The sequence below is a fragment of the Budorcas taxicolor genome, chromosome 13 (genome assembly GCF_023091745.1).
Source record: "Budorcas taxicolor isolate Tak-1 chromosome 13, Takin1.1, whole genome shotgun sequence".
Lineage (NCBI taxonomy): Eukaryota > Metazoa > Chordata > Mammalia > Artiodactyla > Bovidae > Budorcas > Budorcas taxicolor.
In genome coordinates, this window is record NC_068922.1 from 77,254,256 (window position 1) to 77,280,660 (window position 26,405).

At 43.8% G+C, this 26,405-nt stretch overlaps 1 protein-coding gene across 2 annotated transcripts; it reads right to left on the reverse strand.

Annotated features, from left to right (window-relative positions):
• ZNFX1 (zinc finger NFX1-type containing 1) lies at positions 1-26,321 on the reverse strand. Of its 2 annotated transcripts, XM_052651017.1 has the most exons (14): positions 26,193-26,321; positions 24,065-24,220; positions 18,422-20,233; positions 14,366-14,497; positions 12,631-12,779; positions 11,899-12,048; positions 10,486-10,600; positions 8,974-9,224; positions 7,161-7,300; positions 6,012-6,166; positions 5,439-5,584; positions 4,492-4,602; positions 4,092-4,187; positions 1-3,463 (listed from the first exon to the last, which is right to left on the reverse strand). In XM_052651017.1, exons 2-14 carry the CDS (start codon positions 24,123-24,125, stop codon positions 1,025-1,027), a joined length of 5,757 nt encoding a protein of 1,918 aa, XP_052506977.1. In that variant the 5' UTR covers positions 24,126-24,220; positions 26,193-26,321; the 3' UTR covers positions 1-1,024. The 2 variants fall into 2 exon arrangements, with proteins under 2 accessions (XP_052506977.1, XP_052506978.1); XM_052651018.1 differs by lacking the exon at positions 14,366-14,497.
• Between the last annotated feature and the right edge of the window lie 84 nt (positions 26,322-26,405).

Sequence of the window (26,405 nt, forward strand, 5' to 3'; positions counted from 1 at the left end):
AGTGCATAGTAAAGACAAAAAAGGAAATGTATACATAGCAAAGGTATGTTTTCTTGCCAACATTAGAAAGACCTGAGATGCCTAAGTGTCAATTATAGGGAACACTGGACTGAGGGAGTATGTACGCAGGAAGACCTGGGGGCTGGCTTCTGGTGTGGACCTGGGACCTGCAGAAGCCGCTAGCATGCTAACCCTGCCCAGGTAAAAGCTGCAATAGAGGGTGTCGGGACAAAGGGTCACACTTTGGATAGGTGCTTCTGGCACCAAATGAGAGTCTAGTTCCACTCAAGGCCCTGGGGAACCAGCACAGCTACTGCACCTCCCCTACTACAGGGAAAGTAACCTCCACCATCCCAAAGTGCAAGTCACAGGAAGGGTACGGGAGTCACTCCTTAGCCTAGGCCTGCTGCACAAGCCCCCAGCTGTGGGGTCACACCTTCCCCCACTCTCAGTGAATATGTAATTGGGTCATGATTGGTCCGCAAAGTCTCTGTCTCATCACATGGCTCCCTCTCCTGGAACGAAGGTGCCCAAGGAGAAGAGGAGGGGTTCTTGTGCTCCTTGAAATGATAATTCACAAACAACAATTCTGGGCCTCTGTTTTTTAGAGCAGAAGTCAGCCTGCAAGTTAGGGCCTGGCAATTTAGAATGAGTCTGCTTCACTGAGCTCAAATCTGCCTCTGGAGCACTGCAGAGAAAGAACATCTGACTGAGTCAGGACCCAGAGACACTACAGGCAGCCCTGGGTGGAAGCCCAAACATGCTCCAGGCAGTCTGTCCACTAACTTGTAGGAGAGAAAAAGAAGAGAAATGTTAACTTTGCTCTCAGTTCTGGAGGTAAAGTGCTTACTCTAGCGCAGGGGTAAATCTAGAAACAAATGTGGGCAAGCCCTAAAAGTGGCTCCTTAAATAGGTGCTAAGACTAAAAGACAATAATAAAAAACAACCTTCAGTTCCTTCGGCAGGGAGCTGGCCCAGCCCTGCGGTGGCCAGGGCAAAAGGCAGTGGGTGGGCTGCCACCTCCCTACATCATCCTCTGGAGCTCCTCATAGTTCATCAGGTTGTTGGCCGTGTCAGACCAGGCAGGGTGCCGGGCTCCATCCATCTCGGAAGCAAGCCGATTGCTTCTTTCCAGCGTGTGGTTTGCCCCCCCGATCACCTCCTGACACTCAGGGCACGTAGCCCTCTGCATGGCTCCCCCACAGTCGCCAATCACATAGATGTGGCCATTGGGGCACTTGAACCAGTGGCCACGAGGGTAACCCATGGCTTTGACGATCTGCACTCGCTCTTCCTCTGAGATGCCCAGGCTGGAGCAGGGGAGAATGGCTTTCAGAGCTTCCATCTTTCTCTGCACAAGCTGTGCATCCTTCTGGGTGAACTTACATGTTCTCTCAAGGATGTTCCGGACAGTGTGGATCTCCGCAGCGACACTGCCTCTCACCTTCCCCTCAGCCATCTTGCAGCGGGTCAGGAGGTTCACCAGGTATCTGAGCCTCTGGATTTCACTTTGGAGGTCATCCAACTCCTGGCTGCTGAAGCTCAAACGTTTCTTGGCGAGCCATTTGTGAACCTGGTCTAATCGAGTCCTCACTTTCTTTTGCTCTAAGACATCCACTTTTTTCAGGGAATCATATAGGCCAGCCAGGTGGTCATAGAAGCTGATATAATTCTCAACAAGGCCCAGGTCCTTCACTGACAGATTTTTCTGGGCCAGCTTCTCTTTCAACTTTAGGAAATCTTCCGGGAGCAGCTGGCAGAGGAGGTTCTTCTCCTCCAGTAGGGCCATAAGTCGCTCTTGGCTGACTGCGATCTCCCCTGCTGAGCCCAAGATCTTTTCCTTAACGACTTCAATCTCTTCCAGGCACTGTTTGAGGCTGGTTCCGTATCTCAGATTTTTGCGGATGGGTACCTGGCAGACAGGGCAGACCTTCAACTTGATGGCAACTTCGTCACCTTGCTCGTTCATGTAGCGGTCTAGGGCTTGCACTTCAAAGATGTGGCTGCAGTCTTCCAGCTGTACAAAGCGAGCATCTGGCTCATCCTCAGAGCCAAAGAAGATCTGGGTGACTTCTTCCTGGTGGCAGACACGGCACTTCTTGGGGCATGGTTCCCCACACAAACCAATGCACGGGTGGCCACAAGCCAGCAGCTTAGTACAAGGCACGTAGCATGGCGGTCGGTTACAGGGCTCAGAGCAGAGTCTGGTGCACTGGTAGTGCCGGCAGCGCCAGATGCAGGGTTCCATGCAGGGAGTGCACAGTTCCCCACACTTCTTCTTGCACTGGCTGTGGACGCAGCGGTTCTGACAGGGCCGCTGGCAGGGTGGACATTCGCCAGTGCAGGGCTCCTGGCATTGGTGTGAACAGATGAGCAGGCGCTTGCAGGGCTGCTGACAGCGCTCGTGGAAGCGCCCTTCGAAGCAGCTGTGGCAGGAGCCGGGACACGGATGCCCACAGTCCAGGGTGCTGCCACACTTGGAGGCACACTGCCCAGTCAGGCCGTGCCTGAGGCCCCCCGTGTGACCACACTCCATCTGTTGTCTGTGCCCACACCTGAGCTCCACAGTGACCATTTCTGAGCACAGCCATACACAGTCTTCACCACATGGGTGGCTGCACCTGTGCCCACATTTTAGGACCTTGGGGCAAGGCTCTTGGCAGCAGAAATCTGACTCAGGCACAGAACATGGGACCATTTGTATATGGCCGCACCGGAGAATGGTTTTGGGCACCTTCACCTGACAAGGCTGACACTCCTGGAAGCAGACAAGAGGGCACCGATGCCCATCTTGGCAGATCACCTTCTGGCATGGCTTCATGCACTGGAACTCCTTGTGTGAGGAGTCATAGGGGTGGCAGGCACGAGTGCAGACATGCCCGCAGCCCAGCCGGAATTCACAGGGTAGGCTGCAGCCTCCTTCGGGCACTTTTTGGAAGTCAGAAGCTTTGGATACTAAAGTGTGGGTATCGGGGTGGTTCTGGCAGCAGAGCCGGAGGGCGCAGCCGATTTGATCATTCTCTCGAAGGGTGTGGATGATCTTGCTCCACAGGGGCACCTTGGCCAGCATCTGCATGTTCCCAATGCAGTACATGCCCTTCTTGGCGCGGGACAAGGCCACACAGATGCGGTTGGATATCTGGAGAAAACCCACCTTGCCTTCCTGATTGCTGCGTACTAGCGAGAGGAGGATGATGTCATTCTCCTCCCCTTGGTATTTGTCCACCACATGGACCTTGACACCAGCGAAGGTCTTGGCAGGCATGAGTTTGCGCAGGCAGAAGAGCTGCCCAGTGTAGGTGGTGAGGATGGTGATCTGGGAGGGCAGGTACTCCTGGCACAGGAAGTACTTGCACAGCTCTACCACAAAGTGAGCCTCGTGCTGGTTCTGGTGGCTTTTGCCTTCTTGGATTTCCTGTTCAGGAAAGGTGTGTTCTACAAAGAAAAGGTTGGAAGAGACCCCCTGGAAAGAAAAAGAAGACACGTTAGGTTTATTCATGGCAGCTTTTTCTAGCTTCATGTGTGCTGGCCACTGGCCCTGTTCTGGGGAGGAACCTTAGAAGGCTTCTGTATACTCCGTACCACAATCTTTAGTTTATGAGCATCTGCTGTGCTGAGTGCTTTATATACATTATCTCCTGCAATACGGTAATGCAATCAGGCAGCAACCATTATTCTCATTGTACAGAAGACCCTTACCCTTAGAACTGGTATATAATTTGGTAAAGGCTACACAGCTACTAAACGGCAGAGCTTGGATTCAAAACCCCAGGTTTGTGTTCTCAACCTCTATACCACTCCTTTTCTTAATAACTAGCTTTTACTGTTTGGGGTTTTTGGTTTGTTTGCTTTGCTTTGTTTTTGCCACTGCTCGGCTTGCGGGATCCTGGTACCCTGATCAGGGATAGAATCTGGGCCCTGGCAGTGAAAGCACTAAGTCCTAACCACTGGACTGCCAGGGAATTCCCAATAGCTAGCTTTTTAGAAAGCTGGCTGTATACCCTTCTGAAAGCCCCTTTTCGTCCTGAGGAAAAAGATAACTTCCTAGGTTGCTGACAGCATCAGAGAAAGATCAGGTAAAGCAGATTCACCTTAATCTTCTCATATTTGAGAACAGAAGGATGGTTTTCCAGATCCTGGTAAATGTGAGGGGTCAAAAGCCGGGCAATTTCAGGACGCATGCGGTGCTGAAATAAGACATGTATGTCATTAAACACATGGGCAGAGAATAAATGGACAGTTTTAAAGACTAAGTTGCTAGTGGAAAATCTGGAGAGATGACATTTGAAAAGAACAGGGAGAAAAGAGCAGAAGAGAAACAGCTTCTTCATCTGATACAAACTCACCACGGCTGGTCTTGTGTTATTTTAAAACAGAAAACAAGATCAGCTAAACTAGCTTTATTTTATGAACCCTTTCTTGTTGGCAGTTGGCAGGCTGCCAGGAGCCTTCACCTGGACATTTGGTAATAATGGAGATCTAGCTTCTCACCTGGTAATTCAGACGGACAAAAGGAATGTTTACTTTCACTAGCCGTTCAAAGAGGGACACCTCCAGGTTGAAATTCTTGGCCAGGTCATACACATTGGCGCTGGGGCGCAGCTGAAAAGAAAAACATGGCTGAGGATTGTCCACTGAAAATGTATGTTAACCATCCACCCATCCACCCACCTATCAAATGTTTTTCAAGTGACTTCTGGGCTCCAGGCTCGGCTTTAGATGTTAACAGGCTAAGGGTAAAGAGTGACAAAGACCATGAAGCCAAGAAATAAGGGTGAAGTGACAGAATGCCTGGGGGTGGAGGTTCTTTACATAGGTCTCCCTGAAGAGCGACATCTGAGTTGACACCAGCATGGAGGAAGTTGCTAGTCATTCAAAAAGGAAGCCATAAGAGAATACAGAAAGGGCAGGAGTTGGGAACACAGTGAGCAAATGAGATAGATGGTGGTGTGAGGTAAGGTCAAAGAAACAGGCTGTACCCTGAGACTATAGGTCTTTGTAGGCCACTTTAAGATGCTTGATTTTTATATTAAGTTCAATGGGCAACCACTGAAGGGTTTTAAGCTGGGGAGTAACATGACCTGATTTGAGTTTTTTAAAAAAATTCCCTTTGGTTCCTTTATGAGGAATGGATTACAGCATGGCAAAAAAAGGAAGCAGTAGGATGAGGAGCATGCCGTTTTAACAGTCCACTTAAAATGCCAAGGTAAATTAAAAACAGCAAAGAAGCCAGATGGAATAGATGACGCTACTTCTAAAATACGCCCCAAATCTAAGAAGACCTGCTCTGACACTGGACGTGGGAGGTAAGGAAAAGAGGAATCACAGAAAGCCACCAACAAGCCTGAGGATGGAGGAAGGAAGCAGAGGCCAGGGTCTTCCTGTCTGATCCGCCCCCTGCAGAGAGTCAGTTCATCTTCTAGAGGGCCCAGGCCTACCTGCTGGTGGTCCCCAATCAGAATGAGGTGCTGGCAAGCTTTGCTCAGTGTGGCAATGGTGTGGGCCTCAAGGACCTCTGCAGCCTCTTCCACAATGACGATCCGGGGCTCCACCTTCTGCAGGATCTGGCGGTATTTGGCAGCACCTTGAGTGAAGAGAAGACTCCTCTGAGTGGATGTACTGGACTCCCTGTGTCACTGGCTTCAGGACTGGTGCACCCTGAGCCTGGGTCTGTTCCAGCTGAGTCCTCCCGTCCACCCAAGGCTCTGGGGACCACTGGACAAGAATGAGTGCTGCTGGACAGTCTCCAGAGCAGCAGCGTCCCCATGCCGTCACTGCTGAGCACTTGCTCTCACTGCATTTGGAACCTCGGCACTGGGATCATTAGCTGCTGAAGTTCCAAATGCAATGGAAGCAGGAGGGTGAATTTCACCAAGAGAATCCAAAACAGAGCTTGCTCTCCAGAGCTCTTCATGGTATTTTCCTCTAACCTACTAAAGAAGCTTCTCTTTACCTGTCCCAGATAATCTGATAGGCATCTGGCACGAACCGTGAACTCCATGCTTTCTTACCTGTGGTTGTCATTCCTACAATCTGGGCATCTTTCAGGATGTGCAGGTCTTCCTGGAGTCTCAGCTCAGCCATTCTCTCTGCTGACGTGCGGTACTGGCGTTCATAGTTGAGGATCTTTCGGCGGGTGTCAGCCTGGTACATCTGGAGCCACAGCCTGAAGAATGTGAAGAATGAGGGAGAGGAAGCCACGTGCTCTTTGAGAAGTGGTTTAACCCCCTTCAGTGTGCCCTATGCATAAGTGGAACCTATACCCTAGAGGAGGTTACATGCCACAGAAAAAGAAGACAAGACCCAGATGTGCAGGGACCTGAGAGTCCTGTACAACAAAAAATGCCCAACAAAAAAGATGTGCAGAGAGATGTATGTAAGTGGTCAGGAACTAAGGAAGGAGGGGGATAAAGAACAGATGCTAATTACTGGACAAGAGTAAGGAACTTTTAAAAGCTTCAAGAAGCATTTCTCACAAATTGTCTCTAATCCATTCCTGCCAAGCCCCCTCCCCCTCCTCCCCCAATTCTCCGTAAGTATAACAGATTATGTCAGCACTCTTGCTATAAAACCTTCCAACAGTCCTCTTCAGCCCTAACAGGCCCTGCACAACCTGCCCACCGACTCCCTCTCTGGCCTCACTTTCCATTTGTCTGAGCCACAGCCATGGTGGTTGCCTTCTTTCAGGTTCTCAAAAAAACATGCTCCCTCCCATCTGGAGGCCTTTATGCATGTGGTCCTCACAAGCTCATCTGCTCCCCTTCCCAACTGGCCTTAATAAGGCCTACTCATCTTTCAGATCTTGCCTCCAGTGTCACTTTCCTGGATAGCTCAGACCAGCTCAGCTCCTTGGTTCTAATATTCTTAGCTCCTTGGTTCGTTCTTTCTTAGTGGTGATGCCTACTTGTAACTTTTTATTTGTGGAACAAAATTTGTCTCCCTGGTTAGACTCTAAACCCCACAGGGTACAGCCAAGTGTGTCTCTTCCATCCCATGGCTGCATCTAGCACTCAGCTCATCGGGAGTGCTCGATCCATCATCAGTTAGCACTAATGTTGAGGATTTGAAAGGCTTATATTCTAGAAACAGGAAAGGGACACCCTAGGGAAATTACATGGACTGGCTGGGGGTGGGGGTGAGGATGGGGACAGGCACTGTACCTATAAAGCTGCCAGCGAGAATTCAGGTCCAGCTGCCAAACATCCTGGATTTTATTGGCCTCGGCCTCAGTCATGGTGTTCAGCTTGCGAAGCTCAACCTTCACTCTCTTCTTCATTCTCTTTTTCTGGCTGCGCTGGGTCTGCAGATATCAATACCAGTCAGTCACTGAGGAGAGATGGGCCTGGTTCTAAGATGGGGGCCAGAGCACACTGAAAAATGGAACTGTCATCTCTGATGGACATTTCTTAAATGTTCCACACTCTCCCCAGAGATATTTCATTGCTAAATGAGTGCTCTGGAGCCAGTATGTCTTGGTTCTAAGTCCCATCTACTACTTATTAGTTGTGGGACCTACAGTAACTAACTGAACCGCTATGTGCCTCAGCCTTCCCTTCTATAAAATGGGAATAATAACAGTACCTCTTCACAGAGTTGCTGGATTGACTGAAGCAGTAAAATACATGGAAAGCACTTTAGAAGAGTGCTGGCAAACTAGTTATTACTGACGGTCTTTTGACCACAGTCTACTTCTTATTCCCAAAACATATGTCATGACAATAGCGGAGGTACGTCTCTCTCATTAAATGGTATACAAATCCTGCTAAGATGGTCTTAATGCCATTATATCAAGTTAGTATCTTAAACATGTGGGTGAAAAGCACCATTTAGGAGAAAGTACTCTTCCTTGGCTCTGTCAGAATCTGAGGCCAGGAGCCTTTAGAAGGACTAGCATGCTAGATGGATGTCACAATACTATGGACACCCCTTTGCTTCAAATCCAAACAATTCAACTCCTCATAAGGCCACAGCAGAGAGATGCCCAATCCATGCTTCTAAGTATTGTGATCGTGATTCTGTCCCTCACATATAGAGACGTTGAACTGAACTAGGAGATCAGGCTCAAAGCCAGCAGACTGGAGAAAGCTGCATTCAGTAAAAACCTGCCCTCAAAGTCCCTTAGATCATCAATAGGGTTCAGTGTTCTACTGTCATAGTAACACACAGTAAATTCTGAGGACCCCAGGGTTCTATCAAAGGAAGGAGAAGACAGAAAGTCTGGGCATTTATACTATTCTGGCTCTAAAAGAAATAACCAATCTCAAAGTGAATGAAGGAGAAACACTCCATTCAGTCTATACAGCTTACTTCATTCTGTTTTACTTGAATCCTCTAAAATCCTAATGCCCGGGCTGGTTTGCTGTTGAGAATATCTATAAAAGCACCAAACACTAAGGCCATCAGTGTCTGATCTGACTCATATGTGCTACATTTCTCTAAAAATTCAAGAGAAGTCCTCGGCTACCTGCTTCCTGTTTTTCTAAGTTAGCATTTATTGGCAGGACCCCTCTAAAAGGCCATAATTTCTATACCCTTGAAAACTGGACCTGTCTTATACAAGGATTAGGTTATAAGAGAGGTAAATGAAAAGTGAAAATCACTCATTTGTATCTGACTCTTTGTGACCCACTGGACTATATAGTCCCTGGAATTCTCCAGGCCAGAATACTAGAGTGGGTAGCCTTTCCCTTCTCCAGGGGATCTTCTCAACCCAGGGATCAAACCCAGGTCTCCTGCATTGCAGGTGGACTCTTTATCAGCTGAGTCATAAGGGAAGCCCTGTAAAAGGGTAAATTAAGCTAATTATGAGGATGAAGTCAATGTACTGCAACAGAAGAAGGTGAAAATCAGGTCAGGACAGATGGTCTCAGGTCTGTTTCGGGAGAGTTTAACCCACAATCCCCTGGCGGTAATAACTGAATTCCCCTTTCCCACTCTGTTAGGGCTTTCGAGGGCTGTGAGGAAGTGAGTTACCTCCCACTCTCCTGCAGCTTGCTCCTGCCCGGCTGCCGTCCCGGGGCCATAGTTGTCTAGCCTCATGGCCAGAAGTACTTTCGCCAGCTCCTGGACTGCCCCATTCTCTTCCTTCTTCCGCCGCCGGGGCCGTACCACCTCTTCCTCCTCAATCATCCGGTCTGCTTGGATCAGGTCGGCCTCCTCTGCGATCTCAATCAGCGAACCGTCTTCTTCCCCTTCCTCCTCCTCCTCTTCCCTTTCTGCTTGGGCTAAGAGAGGAGAGCAGGCCGGACAGGGATGGAGAGTCTTAACGTCAAAGGGTGAACAAGGGTACCTACGAGACCTTAGATGCATGGAGACATTCCCAAGGTTTAAATGGTCACCTCCGCTGAGAGAAACACAGGAGGAATGAAGGGGAGAAAGACATGTTTCCTTACCCACATTTTTGTTACATTTAGAAAATCACATGAATGTATGCCTTTTTAAGGGAGATTTTACTCATGTCAATATATATACAAAGGAAACTGTACAACATAAACATGCAATTCAAATGATAATAAAAATATATAACACCCAGGTATCTTCCACCCAACTTAAGAAGCAGGAAGTTACCAATTTCTTTGAAGACATTTGTGGGCTGTACTAACTTGAATTTTTTATTACTTATTCCTCCCTTTTAACTTTACCATATACATGTTGTTGTTCAGTCACTCAAATGTGTCCGACTCTCTGTGACCCCATGGACTGCAGCACACCAGATACCCCTGTCCTTCACTATGTCCCAGAGTTTTCTCAAACTCATGTCCATTGAGTCGATGATACCACATGTATAATGTATGTGTGTACTTGTGTTAGTTGCTCAGTTGTGTCCGACTCTTCAACTCCACTGCTCTTCTGTCCATGGAATTCTCCAGGCAAGAATACTGGAGTGGGTTGCCATTCCCTTCTCTAGGATATAATGTATATACACCTTCAAATAATGCATCTAGCTTTGACTTTTCTGAGCTCTAAATAAATGAAATCACATTGAATATATTTTCCTGTAACTTGCTTTTTTCATTATGTTTCTGAGTCAGATCATATTGCTGTATATGTTGTAATTCATTCCTTTTTACAGTTGTATCCATTATCTGAATAGACGGTAACTGATCCATCATGGATGGACATTTGAGTTCCTTATGTGGTTCTGCCAATCAATATCTCCACTAGTATCATATCAGAGTTCCCACTGTTCACATTCTTATCAGTGTGGGATTACATCAAACATTTTAATTTTTTTTTTTTGCCAGTCTAGTAGGTGTGTAATAGTATATTATTGTAGTTTAAATTCCTCTCGTTTCTAGTGAGCACTTTTCATGTTTATTGACCATGAAGATTTTGTGATGTGCTTCTTTGAAAGTCTTTGATTTGTTTTCCTATTAAGCTTTTATTTGTCTTTTTTGATTGATTATAGCTCTTTATAAATTCTGGGCATTACTTTAAAGTCTTGCTCTTCTAGTCTTAACCACATTCCACCATTACACTTCTTACCTGTATTTTCAGGTGCTGCTGGAGCAACACTTTGGGTGAAAGAACCAACACCCAGACCGAGAAACTCCAACATCATGGAATGCTTCCGACCCTGGAAGCAAACCCATTCACTATCCTGAGGAAAGAAGAATTATTAGCCAATGAAAATTCTATCACAACTCAGTATGAAGGTCTTCTCAAGGGATCAAAAGGTAATTCCCCTAGAACTCTCTTAAAAATGCAATGTTTGGGCAACTGGGTCTGTTAATAGAACTTGTATAGAATTTTAAAAACAGAATTTTCCTGCTTCTTTTGACAAAATCAGGAGCTATGGGGGCAATGAGCCTGTGTTCCTGAAAGGCAACAAATGGCTGAAGAGCGCTGTTGCCACGCCTTTTCCGGTTTGTCTCAGTCCTCACTACTTAACAACACAGTTAACTAGCCTGCTTCAGTCAGTCACACGACCTGACTGACCCTTTTTAAGTTTTTGGGTTACAAACCCTGGAAATGCCAACCCACTGATACTAGAGCTACCATTTCACTGGATTCCTAGCCACCCACTTTATAGAGATTGCGTCATGGACTGCCCTGGTAGTCTGGTGGTTAATACTCCACACTTCAACTTGAGGAGGGACTAGATAAATCCCTGTATGCTGCGTGGCACAGCCAAATGAGAAAAAAAAAAATCCAGAGTACATCAGATACTTCTTGTAATATCCTCTGAATGCAGGCATTATTATTCTTCTTGTTGACTGCTGAGGGACCTGAGGATCACACTGGCTCAAGTCACACAGTCAGTCTGTGTGACAGGTCTGTCAAGTTCCAGGCCCTCTATACATGCTAAGTTGCCTTGCTATGATTTGGTTTCATTTAATAAATACTTCGAGCACACTTATTATAGTTAAGAGGTTTACAGATATTAACTTGCTTATCCAATAACAATCCTATAAGAATTAAGTTGATCTGTAAAAGACTGCCTTTTTGCAAGTTAGACTTACAAATATTGGCAATTTCACATAGTTCAACTAAATATGATCCCCATGTGTGTGTATTTTTTGTTTTTTGCTGTGCCTCATGGCATGTGGGATCTTAGTTCCCTGACCAGGGATCAAACCCATGCCCCTTGAAGTGGAAGCTCAGAGTCTGAACCACTGGACCACCAGGGGAAGTCCCTATCCCCCTTTATAAAAGAGGTAACAGGAACAAAAAAAAGTAACTCGCCTAGAGCAAAATCAAGATTCATATCCAGCAGACTGGCTCTAGAGTCTTATTTTTGACTAGTGCATTCAGGTGACTTTTCTCCCGAGCAGGAACTTTCACGTCACAGCAGCATCACAGCAGACTGCAGCTAATACTTCGACTGCTGCTTCTGCCAGAGGCTCCCTCCCGGTCCTGGGCGAGAGAGGCCTGTGCCCCACAGGACGACCCCTCTACCTGGTTTGGTCCATTCATCAGGCTTTTCCAGTGCTGGGGAGAGATAAACTTCTCCAGATGCTGTTCCTGTAGTACCCCACGCATGGTACACTCCAGAGTCTGGGCCCCTTCATGCAGTTCTTGCTCTGACTCCTTCATTTCTGTCATGATCTACCAAGAGCAGAGGGAAATAAGTGGCTGAGGAAGTATGTCATCATGCTCAGCAGAACTCAGTCTCTGCCTTGAGGGAAAACAAAGGTAACATAGGAACAGCTAGTCTTAAAACCAGCGGATTAGTGTCTAAAATGTCTAAAAGCCTCCTACCACTAGTAAGAAAAGGAAACAAATAATACAACAGGAAAATAGACCAAGTATACCATGGTGGAGACTTCTCTTTCCCTTAGTAGGAAGAATTCAGAGTTTTGGTTGGGCACAACATTGCCCAGCTAGAAGATGGTATTTACCTGGCCAACAGGCTGGAAGCAGTGTTATGGGTGGTTTGGGAGAAATAGCTTTAAGGTCCTGGGAGGGGCTGGGAGGGGCGGTGTGCCCTTTTCTGTCCTTTATCCATCTTGGACTATGAGGGCAAAGATCCCACCATAGGATTAGCAGAATGGAATGCTGGAAGGCACCTGGGTCGTTCCCAGGTTTGTGGTGCTTCTCTATCTCCCCTGGCCTGCCCACCCACAAAGCCACTGCTGTCTTGGTTGGTTCTCCCTTGAGCAACCTCAGATCTCCAAAGCTGGGACTTACACTCATGTAGGCTCTTCGGAGGTGCATAGGGAGGTTGTGGCGGAATTCCCGCTTGTTCCGCAGCTCCCTCAGGGTGAACTGCTTCAGGATTTCACTGTTGCTCCTTCCACCTACACGCACAATGCTGGTCTTCTGACACTTGTAGATGCCTAAGGAGCAAAGTGGAGCAGGGGCAGAGTTAAGAGGAGCTATGCTGGATTCTCTTGGGTAAGAGCTGCATGTGTCTGGGGTGTTGATGCAGCTGGTCCCTTAGGGTACAAACTGGTATTTACAGGAAATCTACCCTACCAGTGAACAAGAAGGCCCAAGAGATGACGTGATCTGCAGAGCAGTAAAGTGTGATGTTTCAGTGCAAAGGCTTTAGACTCAGACACCTGGGGACCCAAGTCTTGTCTTTACCACTTACTGCTATGTAACCTGGGGCAGGTCACTTAACTTGAGCCTCAGTTTCTTTGTCTGTGACTTGAAGACAGTAATACTTTCCCTATAGGGCTATGGTCTGGATAAACGAGAGATTATCTTTCTAGCTTCTGGGGGGGCCTGGCCCAAAGTAAGCATTAGTAAATGCTCTCTATTACTCACTCTATAGATATTTGCTGATTGCTTATTATGTGCCAGGCTAGGTTAGGAAGCTAAAGTAGTCAAAATGCAGGCTCAGTTCCTCATTTGTTCTCATGACTCACAGTCTACCAGAGAAGACATGTAAACATTTTAACTTAATAAAATTTAATACTACAAATACACGCTAAAAGTGTGTAACAGGGGATCTTAACTAGTTGGGTGGGGTATGGATCTAATTTTTGAGGATCTAATTTAAACTGAGACTCCAGGAATACTGAAGATTTAATGCAGATGAAAGAAGGATATAAAAGAGTGGAAAATAATAGTCTAAGCATTATTTTCCAAAGAAAAAATAAACACTTATTCATTCATTAATGCAATTAATATTTTCTGAGTGTCGAGAATGTGTCAGGATCTGTGACTATAGACAGAAATAGGACCAAAGTTCTTAGCATTTATAGTTCAGGGTAGAGACATATACAAATAAATAGTTACATATGTGCCAATTAAGTCTTAGAAGAAAAAATACAACAGGACTTGGGGCAAGAAGGAAAATCCATATGAGTGAGACCTAAGGAATGAGCTGGAACCATCTGGGCTGGATGCATCAAGACTGAGAGAGAGAAGAAAAGAAAAAGTACATGCTAGGCAGAGGAGACAGCATGGGCCAAGAAGAAGCTAAAGGAAGACAAGAAATTGTAGACAATCAGTGTGGCTGGAATTAGAACAAGGGAAGAGGTAGGACAAGAGCGTCAGACTTAGGGTGGAGCAGACAACACACAGAGGAGGGCATGCAACCCACTCCAGTGTTCTTGCCTGAAGAATCTCCAGGGACAGGGGAGCCTGGTGAGATACAGCCCACGGGGTCACAAAGAGTGAGGCACAACTGAGCGACAAAGCGCAAGCACACAGATAACACACAGCCTTTCCTGTCATGGTAAGGACGGACTGTGGACTTTCTTCAAAGTGCAACAGAGAGCAACTGAAGTTGCTCATGGTTCAACTACATATGTCTTAATAGAGAAGTTTATTTTTTCAGCTGTGCTGCGTGGTTTGTGGAATTTCAGTTCCCTGACCAGGGAATGAACCTGTGCCACGGCAGTGAAGCCCATAATTCTAACCATAGACCACCAGAGAACTCTCAACAGAGAACAATTTTGCCTATAGATATTACCTTCCAGAAACTGGTCCAAAGCATGATTAGTGTAACACACAACCAAGATGGGGAACTTCTGGACGCTAATTTGCCAAACAGGCTCGTTGGTTAGAAGGGCCTGAACAATTTTTAGACCCACATAGGTTTTGCCTAAAAAACAAGGAAAAAGGAGTTAAAAAAACTTAAAGAGACTTTCTAAAAGGAGTAATTAATTACTTATAGCAAATTATCATTTAAAATTTTAAGGCAATACATTGAGATGGTTTAAAATCCTAGAAGCACAAATGGTTTTCTATTATGTTCTCCTTGTTCTTATGTCTCCAGCTACCTAGTTCCTCTCTTGGAAACAACCAACATTACTAGTTTATTGCGTAACTTTTCAGAGACAGTCATTCTATGCATACACAAAGAAAAATGAATATACAGTCTTTTTCTAGCTTCCCCCTTCCTTTCTAAAATACAAATAGTAGCAGACTATTTTCACTGCTCTATATCTTGTTTTTTTCACTTACTAAAATTGGAGGTGGTTCTGTCAATACAGAAAAAGAATCCTTTGTTTTTCACAGCTGGAAGGCATTGTTTTCAGCTAGTTTTATACTGACAGATATATATTAATACATTGTTTCCAATCTCACATGGTGAATTATTTAGAAATGCTTTTAATATACCATAGTAGACTTGCCTTTGTGATAGGAGGGAAAAAGTCACAGAAATCAACATTGGAGTTAGAGTTATGGGCTCATTAGTAAATGCTAAATTCTTACATTGTGTCAGGCTAAGAAGGTAGCCACTGTCCTCAAAAGTACTCAATACTTAGTAATACAAGAAAATAAAAAATTTCAGTATAGCGGAATACTTTTCAGTATAGATAAATAAATGACAATTTCTTGCTTCTTTTTCTTCAAATAGTATGTTTCAAGTGCCAAATGGGTGTTAGATATGGGGTTAAGTACAAGAAATACAATGGTGAGCAAAACAGCCATGGTTCTTATCTTCCTGGAACTTACAGACTTGCAGAAGAGAAAGATAATCACACAAACAAATGTAAAAATCACAAATGTGGGAAATGAGAAATACAAGGTAACAAGAAAACAACTGGGATTTTGGTCTTACTCAATGAGACTAGAAGAGGCTTCTTATCTATCACTTCTGGGAAAGTGGTAACTGAGTAAGGCTGGGCAAGAGAGAATAGAAATGGACTGGCTGGGAGGTTCCTGCCATCTTCCAGGGAGTGACAGAGGATAAGGCCTGGCTCCAACAGCTGAGATAAGGAGACAGACTGGGGAGCAGTTTCAGAGGTAAACTTCATTCCAACAGGATAATGGTTTGGCTGGGCTGGGGAACAGAAAAGAGTAAATCCCATGTTTTTAATTTGGAGTCTTGGATGGATAAGGAGACCTCCAGAGGAAAGAAAATCTTTATAATTCAATATTTGCCCCTTCTCTCCCACTGCTTCCTTCCCCTTAGAATGGATACTTTTTGGGATTTCTACCTCCAAGATGACCCCTCTATCACCTCCCCTCAAATTCACAGGTAGCCTCTTTTTTAGTAGCTGCGTGCGTGTGTGTATGTGTGTAAAGCTAGTGTGAAATTGCTAAATTATTACTATACTTGGAGCTAAAGAATCCCAATTCAAATGATAATATTAGGGGAAGTTATTTGGAACACAACATTTTTTAAATATACTAACAGCTCCTACAAATCAGTAAGAAAGGGAAACCATCCAATAGAAATATGTCAAATATAAAAAGGCAACCCATAGAAGCAGTAATATAAGTAGCCAATAAAGACAAGAAAGGATATTTTATCTCACTCTTGATTAGAGAAATACAAATTAACCACTGTGATATACATTTCTAGAGGGCAATTTGGCACTACCTATTAAAATTACAAATACAAATATTATTTGATTCAGTTAGGGATTTCTCCCCTGGACATATTCTGCTTCTGTGTGAAATGACTCACAAACAAGGTTATTTACTGACATCGTTTGTTTTAGTAAATCTTTCCATAGAGAACTGGTTAAAGAGATTATAAACTAATTATACAATGGTATATTACATACTCATAAACAGGATGCCACTTGTGCACCAATATGAAAGGATCACCAAGACAGTTTATAAGTTAGCAAAGCAATATGCAAACTGTTTTCTAGCACAGTGAGTTAAAAAAAAAGTAGGGGAAATAAATATAAGTATGCATTTGCTTGAATATACATAGACTATCTCAGGAAGGATAAATAGGAAGACAATAACATCGTTTGCTTTAGATAAAAGAACCAAGTGGGATGGTGAGGGGAGAAACACATGAATTAAAAAAAAAAATTTGAACATACAACTAAAATTAAAATGAGCCAAAAATTATAATCTCATAGATCAGGGAAAACTGCTAATGAGAAAGTAAGACTGATAACATACAACAATGATGGAAAGTATATAAGGAAATAGGAACACTAATTCATTCTTGGTGGCAGTACAAACTGGTATATCCTTTTCTTCTTCTAAAGGCCTGAAAGCATCACTTTAATTATGCATGTTTTCCCATCATATGGATGTCTCATCAGTAAGAGCTTTGCATTTTGTTACATTAATTTCTTATCATGAGCTGCCATTATTTTATTGGTATTTTTTAAGGACCTCTTCCCATTGTTTTTTTAATATTCTTTTGAGAGGGTAATATAGCAGTACCTACTAACTATTAATGTGAATTCCCACCTTAAGGAAAAACACTACAGAAGTAATTAGCAGAGTACTCAAAGATAAACACACACAGAACTAGATATATGAATACTTAATAAGCACTGTCTGTGAAACTAAAAAACAAACAAAAAACACAACATGGTACATTTACGCCATGAATACAGGCATGTTGTAAAAAGAGTGAGGTACTTTTCCAAATGTGATTGTACTGTAAAGAATGTAAAAATATCCCTAACATGTAGTTCTATACATACATATGTAAATTGTAGACCCATATATATATAGATCGGAGAAGGCAATGGCACCCACTCCAGTACTCTTGCCTGGAAAATCCCATTGATGGAGGAGCCTGGAAGGCTGCAGTCCATGGGGTCGCTCAGGGTTGGACACAACTGAGCGACTTCACTTTCACTTTTCACTTTCATGCATTGGAGAAGGAAACGGCAACCCACTCCAGTGTTCTTGCCTGGAGAATCCCAGGGACGGGGGAGCCTGGTGGGCTGCCGTCTATGGGGTCACAGAGATGACTGAAGTGACTTAGCAGCATATATATATATATATATATAAATATAGCATAATCTCATTTTTGTTATATAAAAAATAGGAAAAGTATGCATGTATGTATGCAAATATATAAACACATTCAGAGACACAAAGATGTATCAGTTTTAATTTTGGAAAACATCTGGAATGATGTACGTCAAACTGCTAATAGTAGCTATCATTCCAGAGAAGGATTAGAATGGCACACAGGGTCAGGGAGGAGGTAGGTAGGTGTATTTCCAAGAGAAACGAGTACAATGAGGTAGATGACAGAGCCAGGAGCTGGCTTCTAAACTGCCTGAGTCTCAGGTCTGTCGACTGCCATCTGTGTGACCATCAACATATCATTCAACTCCTTTTTGCCTTAGTTTTTTCATCTATTGCATGGAATGGCTTCTACCTCACAGCCTTGCAATGAGTTAACATATGCAAAAAATATAAGATAGTATTTGGTACACAGGGTATTTATAGTTGATACTATTTAATTTAAATTTACATAAAATCAAGCAAATCAATACAGCCTTTGATGAAGCAGACAGAAGTCAGGCATCTCCCTAAGTCTGACCCCTTAGAAGTCTTTTCTAACCTTGTGATTTTGATCTATTACCATGTATACCAATGAGTCCTCACTGGAAAATCACTATGAGTAGTTGCTTTTTTTTTTATTTTTAAAAATTTTCACCTATTTATTTTTTGAGCAGCTACTTTTTAAACAAGTTTGATGCCCATTTCAGGGGAATGTCTTAAATTGAGACATTCTAGAAACCTAGAGTCAAAGCCACTCTTGCCTATCTCATAGGGCAGATGTGTGCTGTGAAAAATTTTATCTTACCTGTTCCAGGAGGTCCTTGAATAATAGCCAGTTCTCTTGTGAGAGCAAACCGCAAGGCTTCCATCTGGGAGTCATCCAGCCTCAGGGCTTCTTTTGAGGGCCACTGGCAGGGGTCTAAGACATTAACGCTGGGACATCTCAAGCCCTCGGCGTTCCTCAGAGATTCCCAAGTGGCTGAGGGATTCTTTATTAACGGAGTGAAATCATATCTGCCCCCCATGAGCAAGTACCTTGGCTCCCTCACATCAGAGTTACACTCCACGATGTTCCTCTGGAAGGGGACATCTTCCTCTTGGACTTCCTGGAGTCCTTCCAGGACGTGCCTATAGGCCTCAAAGTAGGCGGTTGTCTCCACCATGAGGAAAGAGTCAGAGGGCTGGACATCTGCGAGCAGCTGTTGGCTCTGCTCATTGAAAGAGAGCTGGACAATTCCTCGGCAGAGATCTTCCTGCTCCCGGTTAGACACAGTAGCAAAAAGAAACGTCTCAAAGTTGTCCTTGGACATGCACACTAAGGACCCATAGAGCAATCGCTTGGAGTTCTGCCAGCGGACAAACTTCAGTGGTTTTGTGTCAAACTGCACCTTGTAGACAATACCTGTCGATGAACACATGGGGGTGATAATCCTGGTATCAAAGTAGATTCGGATGTCATCAAACTTTCTCTTCCTCAGGCCTTGGTCTTCAAAGCTTTGGAGAAGTTCCAAAATGCCCTCTCGTAGGGGTCTGACAAAATCCTCTCGTAGGAGTCTGAAGTGGGTATCTAGATAGACAGCAGTGCTGTCATATTTTCCAGAAATAATGTTGGGGCGAAGGAACGGCCTCTCATCCAAGTGCACTTCATTGTAAGTGGGGTAAATGGGCATGGTCCGGTAGCTCTCAACATGGTCTTCTGCCTTGGGCTGCACAAGAGTGTAGGTGTCCACTCTTAAAGTGCCCTCTCGCCTCTTTTCCTGCAGATGTTCAATGATGGTCTGGACCTTTTCCAGGTTCTTCTCTGTCTCCTCTTTTATGTTAACACCAGAGGCCCTCAAAGCATTAAGAGAAGCTGGCAAGAGAGAAATGAGCATGGAAGTTTCCTGCACAGAGCTGGCAGGGAAGACACTTACAAGGTCCTGGAGGAGGGAGATGATATTGCTAATGTGTTCTGGATACTGGTTTCGAACTTCAGGGAGGGGTTCAGTGATCATCCCTACCACATAAGCTGGCAAGCAGACTTTGAGGAATTTGGAATTCTTCAACATGCCCAGGACATGAAGAACACTGTGGCGGTCCATTCTGGAACTGCAAGCCTTCCGAACAACCTGGCAGATGAGCTCAAGCAAGTTGGACTTCATAAAAGAATGAGACAAGAGTTCCTTCAGTCCCGAACATGTGGCAAGGGTGATGACCACCTCAGAGGAGTCTTTCTGCAGAAGACTTTCCAGGAACTTGTAGCCCAGTTTCTTCACCTGCTGTGGCTGTTCTGCAGGTTTTTGCTGGGGGGTCCGCCACTGCTGGAAGTTTTCATCAGATCGTGGTGGGGGTCTGCGGTTCCTTCCCTCCTGGTTGCCATTTCTCCTCCTGTTATCATTTTCCTGACCATGTCTTTGGCCTCTAGGCTCGTCATTGGTATGCCCTTCCTGATTCCTCCTTCCCTGATGTGGGTTCCTGCCCATGGCCCCAAACCTCTCTTCTCTTTGCCGATGAGGAAAAGGATGGTTGTTGGCCCTGGGATGCCTTCCGGGCTGGCTGGCTCCTCCTCTGAGATTATTGGCTGGTGGGTTATTGGCCTGATTTCTAGCTCTTGGTGGTAATTCTCCATCCATAGGTCCTAAACACAATGGGAATTTGGGGCAAACATAAAAATCAAGATGCAAGAAAATCCAATAGTACAACAATATGAACATACTTTTATTTTCCAAAACAACTGAGGAGCTTAGGTTTTATTTGGAGAGAAAAAAGGTTTCCTACCAAGTCATGTAATAAATATAAAATAGATTACTATGGTTGCTGTATACATTATGAAAATACTGTTTTTTCAGACGGTACCAAAAGGAAAAAGGGAATAAACATTTGTTGAGTACCTCATACATGACAGAAATAATTACTCATTTAATCTTCATAAGCTGGGATTATTTCAGGGGCTCAAAGAGATCATCTTATTTTCTCAGCCTCTTGCCAATACCAAATAATAGTGAAAGCATGAGTTTCATAGCCAAACAGACCTGATTCAAATCTTGGTCTAGGGACTTCCCTACTGTACAACCTTGGCTAAGTTGTATAATTTCTCTAAGCCTCACTATCTGGGTTGCTGTAAACATTAAATGTTTATAAGATGCTTAGTATACTATCTGACATATAAAGAGCTCTCATTAAATGTTAGTTATTACTAGCAGAAATACTAATCATTTTTTATTGGGAAAACTCTATTGATTTCTAGGGCCATAGTTTCTGTCTCTAAACAAATAGGTCACAGGCAACAGAGGCATCAAGCGGGGTAAAAGTATACAGGGAAATATATATTTGAACTTTGCTTAGTATCAGATGGCAAAGGGGAAGGTAGGACTTCCTTTCCCAAGATGTTTTTGAGCCAAATAATAGATTGTGAAGGAAACCGAAAAACGAAACTCAAGTTCTGTTTCAGGTCTGAAAAATGAAACTCAAACTTTGATTCAGGAAACTGAAAAATGAAACTTAACTCTTCCTCCTTTCTGCAGCACGAGTTCATCTACATAGTACTTCTCTATTCCCAATCTTCAGACAAGGAGGTCTGCAGAAGAGCAGAGGTGCCCAGCAGACACAGGAAAGCTAACGCCATCCTGTGGATGAGGCTGAACATGTCTTTCTTGATCTGCCACACATTTCATAGACCTTGGCCAATTTACCCAAGCCCATTTTCTTTCACTTTCCTTTCCTCTAAAACTGAGTCTGGAGCTGACCCAATTTAGCAGAATGACTTGGAGAGTTTAAAAACAAATAAACAAAATAAGACTGTATGCAATGATTTGATGATAACAAATGTTATGAAAGTTTCAAATGAATATCATATTCAAGACGACCGTGCCATTTCATGTCGTCAGATCCAAAAAAATCTACTAATGTACATATTTCCTTGTAACTGTTGCTTTTACATTTACTTTTCAAACTCCCAAGATATCATTAAATTTAGTCCTACTTTTAATCCTGGTAAAAAGTTCTACTTTTAATGCTGGTCTGATTAGAAGACAATGTTTTGGAAGAATGGAAAATTGTATTATTTCTCAACCTTTCAACATTCACATAGTTCATAAAATATATTCTACAGTTCTTCCTCATCTGTTCCACAACTGAAATTTGGAGGATATATTGCAAACTTAGGAAAAGGCAAGGCTCCATTCAGTTTTGTTTTAGACAGTTCTGAGCAAACAGAATAATCATTGCAATAGAGTGATGTTTTTGGAACTAACTTTGCTTTGGTGACTACGACTCTATACACATACCATCAAACACATAGCTACTAGCTAACTATGTGTAGCTATTAAGCATCTTAAATGTGACTAGTCTGAATTAAGATGTGTAAACTGACACATGGAATTTTGAAGCCTTAACAGAAAAAAAGTTAAAAACCTCATTAAAATTTTTTATATTGGTAACATCTGAAAATGATAATACTGAATACTTTCAGGGAATAAACACAAAATTGAAATTGCTGAAGTACTATGAACATTAATTAGAAAAGGCAGGTGCACTCTTATGTTCTTCACAGCATTATTTACAATAGCCAAGATATGGAAGCAGCCTGAGTAAATTAATAAAGAAGATGTGGGGTGTACACACACACACACACACACACACACAATGGACTATAACTCAGCTATAAAAAGAACTAAATCTTACAGTTTTTAACAACAAGGGTGGACCTAGAAGGTATTACGGTAAATGAAATAACGCAGAGAAAGACAAATACTCTATGACTTTACTTATATGTGGAACTTTAAAAAAACAAAAGAAATGAACAAACACACAAAAAAAGAAACAAAATTATAGATACAGAGAATAAACAGGTGATTACCAGCGGGGAGGGAAGTAGAGGAAGAAGAGAAGTAGGTGAGGCAGATTAAGAGGTACAAACTCCCAGTTATAAGATTAATAAATAGTAGAGAAATGATGTACAACACAATAAATGTAGTTAACACTGCTATATATTATCTATTAAAGTTTTTAAGAGAGTAAATCCTAAGATTTACCCTAAAAATCCTAATTTTTTCCTTTATCGCAAGGAAAACACTTTTTTTCTGTTTCTTTGGTTTTGTCTCTATATGAGATGATGGATGTTCACTAAACTTATTCTGGTAATCATTTCATGATATATATTTAAGTCAAATTATTATGCTATATACCTTAAACTTACACAGTGCTATATGTCAATTATATTTCCATAAAACTAGAAGGAAAAAACTCCAAGAAAAGAACAATAATAATAAGATATATTCAATTATAATCAAATGATATTATTTGGATACACTGGCTTAAATAAGACAAATATCAAATTTTATTAAATGATTATTTAGTATTAAGTTTTTAAATTTCATGTCACCTGTTTTTTGTTTTTAATGATGCTACTAGAACATCAAAAATTATGTTTTTGGCTTGCATTATGTTTCTACTGGATAATGCTGCTCTAAACCAGTTATTGCCACTTCTAATACCTCATCTCTACCTTTGCTAAAGTGAACTGTACCATTTTAGAAGCTCTCTTAAGGAAAGGGGAGGGCTGTCTCATCTCAAAGTCACTCATGCTGTAACTAAGGAATAAATCATTCTCAGTTTTTTTGACTTTGCTGCTCGGCCTGCAAGATCTTAGTTCCACAACCAGGGACTAACCCTGGCCATTGCAGGAAAGTACCAAGTCCTGGAGAAGGAAATGGCAACCCACTCCAGTATTCTTGCCTGGAGAATCCCATGGACGGAGGAGCCTGGTGGGCTACAGTCCATGGGTTTGCAAAGAGTCGGACACGACTGAGCGACTTCACTTCACTTCACCAAGTCCTAACCACTGGACCTCCAGGGAATTCTCAAAAATAAACCATTCTTTACTTGAGAGATGCAGTCAATTGTGGTGGGCCTGCTCATCCATAAGGAACTTGATTTCCTTCCCATTATAGATTTTCTTCAACTTATGTTAGGTTATTTTCTTATAAGCCCACTATAAGTTCAAAACATTGTTAAAAAGGCACTAAATACACCTAATCTATCAAACATCATAGCTTAGCCAAGCCTACCTTTAATGTGCTCAGAACATTAACAATAGCCTACAGTTGGGCAAACTCATCTAACACAATGCCTATTTTATAACAAAGTGTTGAATATTTCATGTAATTTACTGAATAATGTACTGAAAGAATAAAATGGTTGTCTGGATACAAGTGGTTTTGAGTGCATTAATTGCTTGCTCTTCGGACAGCAAGGCTGACTGGGAGCAGAAGCTCACTGCCGCTGCCCAGCATCACGAGAGAGCATCTTACCACACACATATTGCTAGCCCAGGAAAAGTTCAAAATTCAAGTCTGAAGCACAGCTTCTACTCAATGCATATGGCTTTTGGACTATCTTGTAAAGTCAAAAATCATAAGTGGAACCAACATCAATCTGGGATCATCTGAGAGTAGAAAATCTTGCTCACCTCTGTGGTTAATACGAGGATTCCTGGGTCCCACCTCTGGACAAGGTCTTCGGTCCTCCATGTCTGAGTCACCTGATCTCCTCCACGGTCACGTTATTTCAGTTGTCTGGAAGTCTGCACGGTTTGACAGTTTTCAGTGCCTTTGAAACACAGCATCTAGCAGAAAAAGAAAAAAACAAACACCCAAATAATATCAGGCTAATCCTTCTACCTCTATATCTTAATGCTTTGTTAACTAAGACTGAAACACAGATTTTAATCATGTGTACAAGTGTTCAACTCTGTGAATGCCCAATTATGACACAAAATGGGAAATTCACAATTTAGGATCAAATTCCAAAGGATCAAATTCCCCCTTCCCTGCATCCTTGTATTTTCTTGAGGTTAAATGAGTGTCATCATTTCCCATTCAAAACTCCTGTTTGGTTTATACCTTTAGCCAAGTTACTTAATCAGTTGCTAGGTTTCATTTTCCTCTCCTATAAAGCAAACAAATATTGTTGCCAGGACAGAAAAAAGTACATTTTTATTAACCCCAAAATCATGTATTCACCACTCCACCCAACACTTCTATTATATAATACTCTATAGCTTGCAGTACTCTATAGTTTGTAAATAATTAGTGAGCAGATATCCCTATACTACTCTCTGGAACAGAGCCAAACTGATTAAGCCCTCCCCTCCGCAGGAGCAAGAATAAAGAAATAACATGTTTCAAAAACCAGGAGGCTTAACATCTACTGGATACTGTTTTCTCAGGACCAACTATAAATAGAAATCTGCAGTTCCTTCCTTCTTTCTTCTATCTTGATTTGCAAAGGTAGTCCTACAGGAGTAAGAGGAAATCCCTTTAAAGGAAACTTCTCCATCCTACTCAAACACATCATGTGGGCTGGGGCTGGGGAAAGAGTGGGTAATTGAGAGTTCACAGCAAAGGGACCTTTTCCAACTGTCCCTCTCATTGAGTTTTAACACATTCATACTTGGAAACTGTGACCAGATCTGGCATTATATGAGGAGTAGTTTTTATCTTCATGGGAAAAAGGAGTCCCCTTCCTTCCTGCTGGGAATATTTTTTGAATCTCATCTCTCATTTTATCAAACCCAGTTCTCAAGGCACAAGTTCAACATTTAGTTTTTCTGTTTAATTATAAAAACTTCTCAGGGAACAATTCCTTCTCTTGTTGAAAAAAAAATACTAAAATAGAAACTCACAAATTTCTGGGATAAAAGATACAGAAGAAAAGAAAGCGGAAAGGAAAGGAAAGGGAGAAGCAGGGAGGAACAGGAAATGCTACCAAAAAAGCAAACTAGAGTGGGTTTCTTTGGGAATCAAAGCCTCAAAGGACAGGAAGAAGAAAATCAGTGATGTTCAAGCCAATGGAAGAGTTAAATCAGAGAAGAATGTAATTTACCAGAGTGGAATGAAAAATGTTAGAGGAAGTCTCCAGGCTCCTGAGAGAGTAGAAGAAAGGATGGAGAAGTCCCTGACACCCAGGGCCTCAGCAGGTCCTGATGGAGCTATTATAGGGTCAAGGGACAGCCAGGGCTGGGTGGGGCCACGAAGGTGCCCGGGCAAGGCTGAAGCCTGGAGCGGCTGGAGAGGTTGGGGAGACTGCAAGAGGTTTGGGGTTCTCAAGAGGAGGGCGGAACTGAGCTCAGCTGGGGGTTGCCTGCTGAAGCGCCGGGGGCAGGGAGGGGGGCGCCTGGAAATAGGGATGGGGAGTCTAGGTGCGGAGGGTGCTTCTAGAAGAAGGGGGATGAGTGAGGAGATGGAAGGTGAGGATGAACGAGGGGCTGTGGCAGAAAGTGAGGACGGAGATGTGGGGGACAGAGGGGAACTAGATGATGAGGATGTAGGCGGAGGAGGTGATGGAGACGCTGAGGAGGGTGAGAGGGACGCTGGGAAGAGGGGACAGGGGCTCAGGTGGATGATGGGGGCGCTGAGGGGGTGACGAGCGCGGAGATGGGTGATGGAGGTCCTCAGAGAGTGATAGGGGCGCTGAGGCGGGTGATGGGGACGCGGGGGCTGAGGGGGTGGCAGGGCAGGGTAAGGGCGGCCCGGGCGCCGAGTGCCAGCGGGCGGGACCAAGTGTGGGACAGGGGCGCGGGGCAGGGGGTCGCTCACCGGGCTCCGGTGCGTCCTCTCTCCGCCGCCGCCGCCGCCGCCGCCGCCGACTGGCACTCGGACTCGGGCCCAGGCAGGTTAGCGGCCCCGCCCGGCGCCGCGCACTTTCGGTTTCCCGGCTCCTCAGACACGGGGCGGGGCGAGGGGCCGGCCGGCAGGAAGACGGGGGGAGGAGGGGGAGGAGGAGGAGGTGGCCAGGGCGCCGAGCGAGGG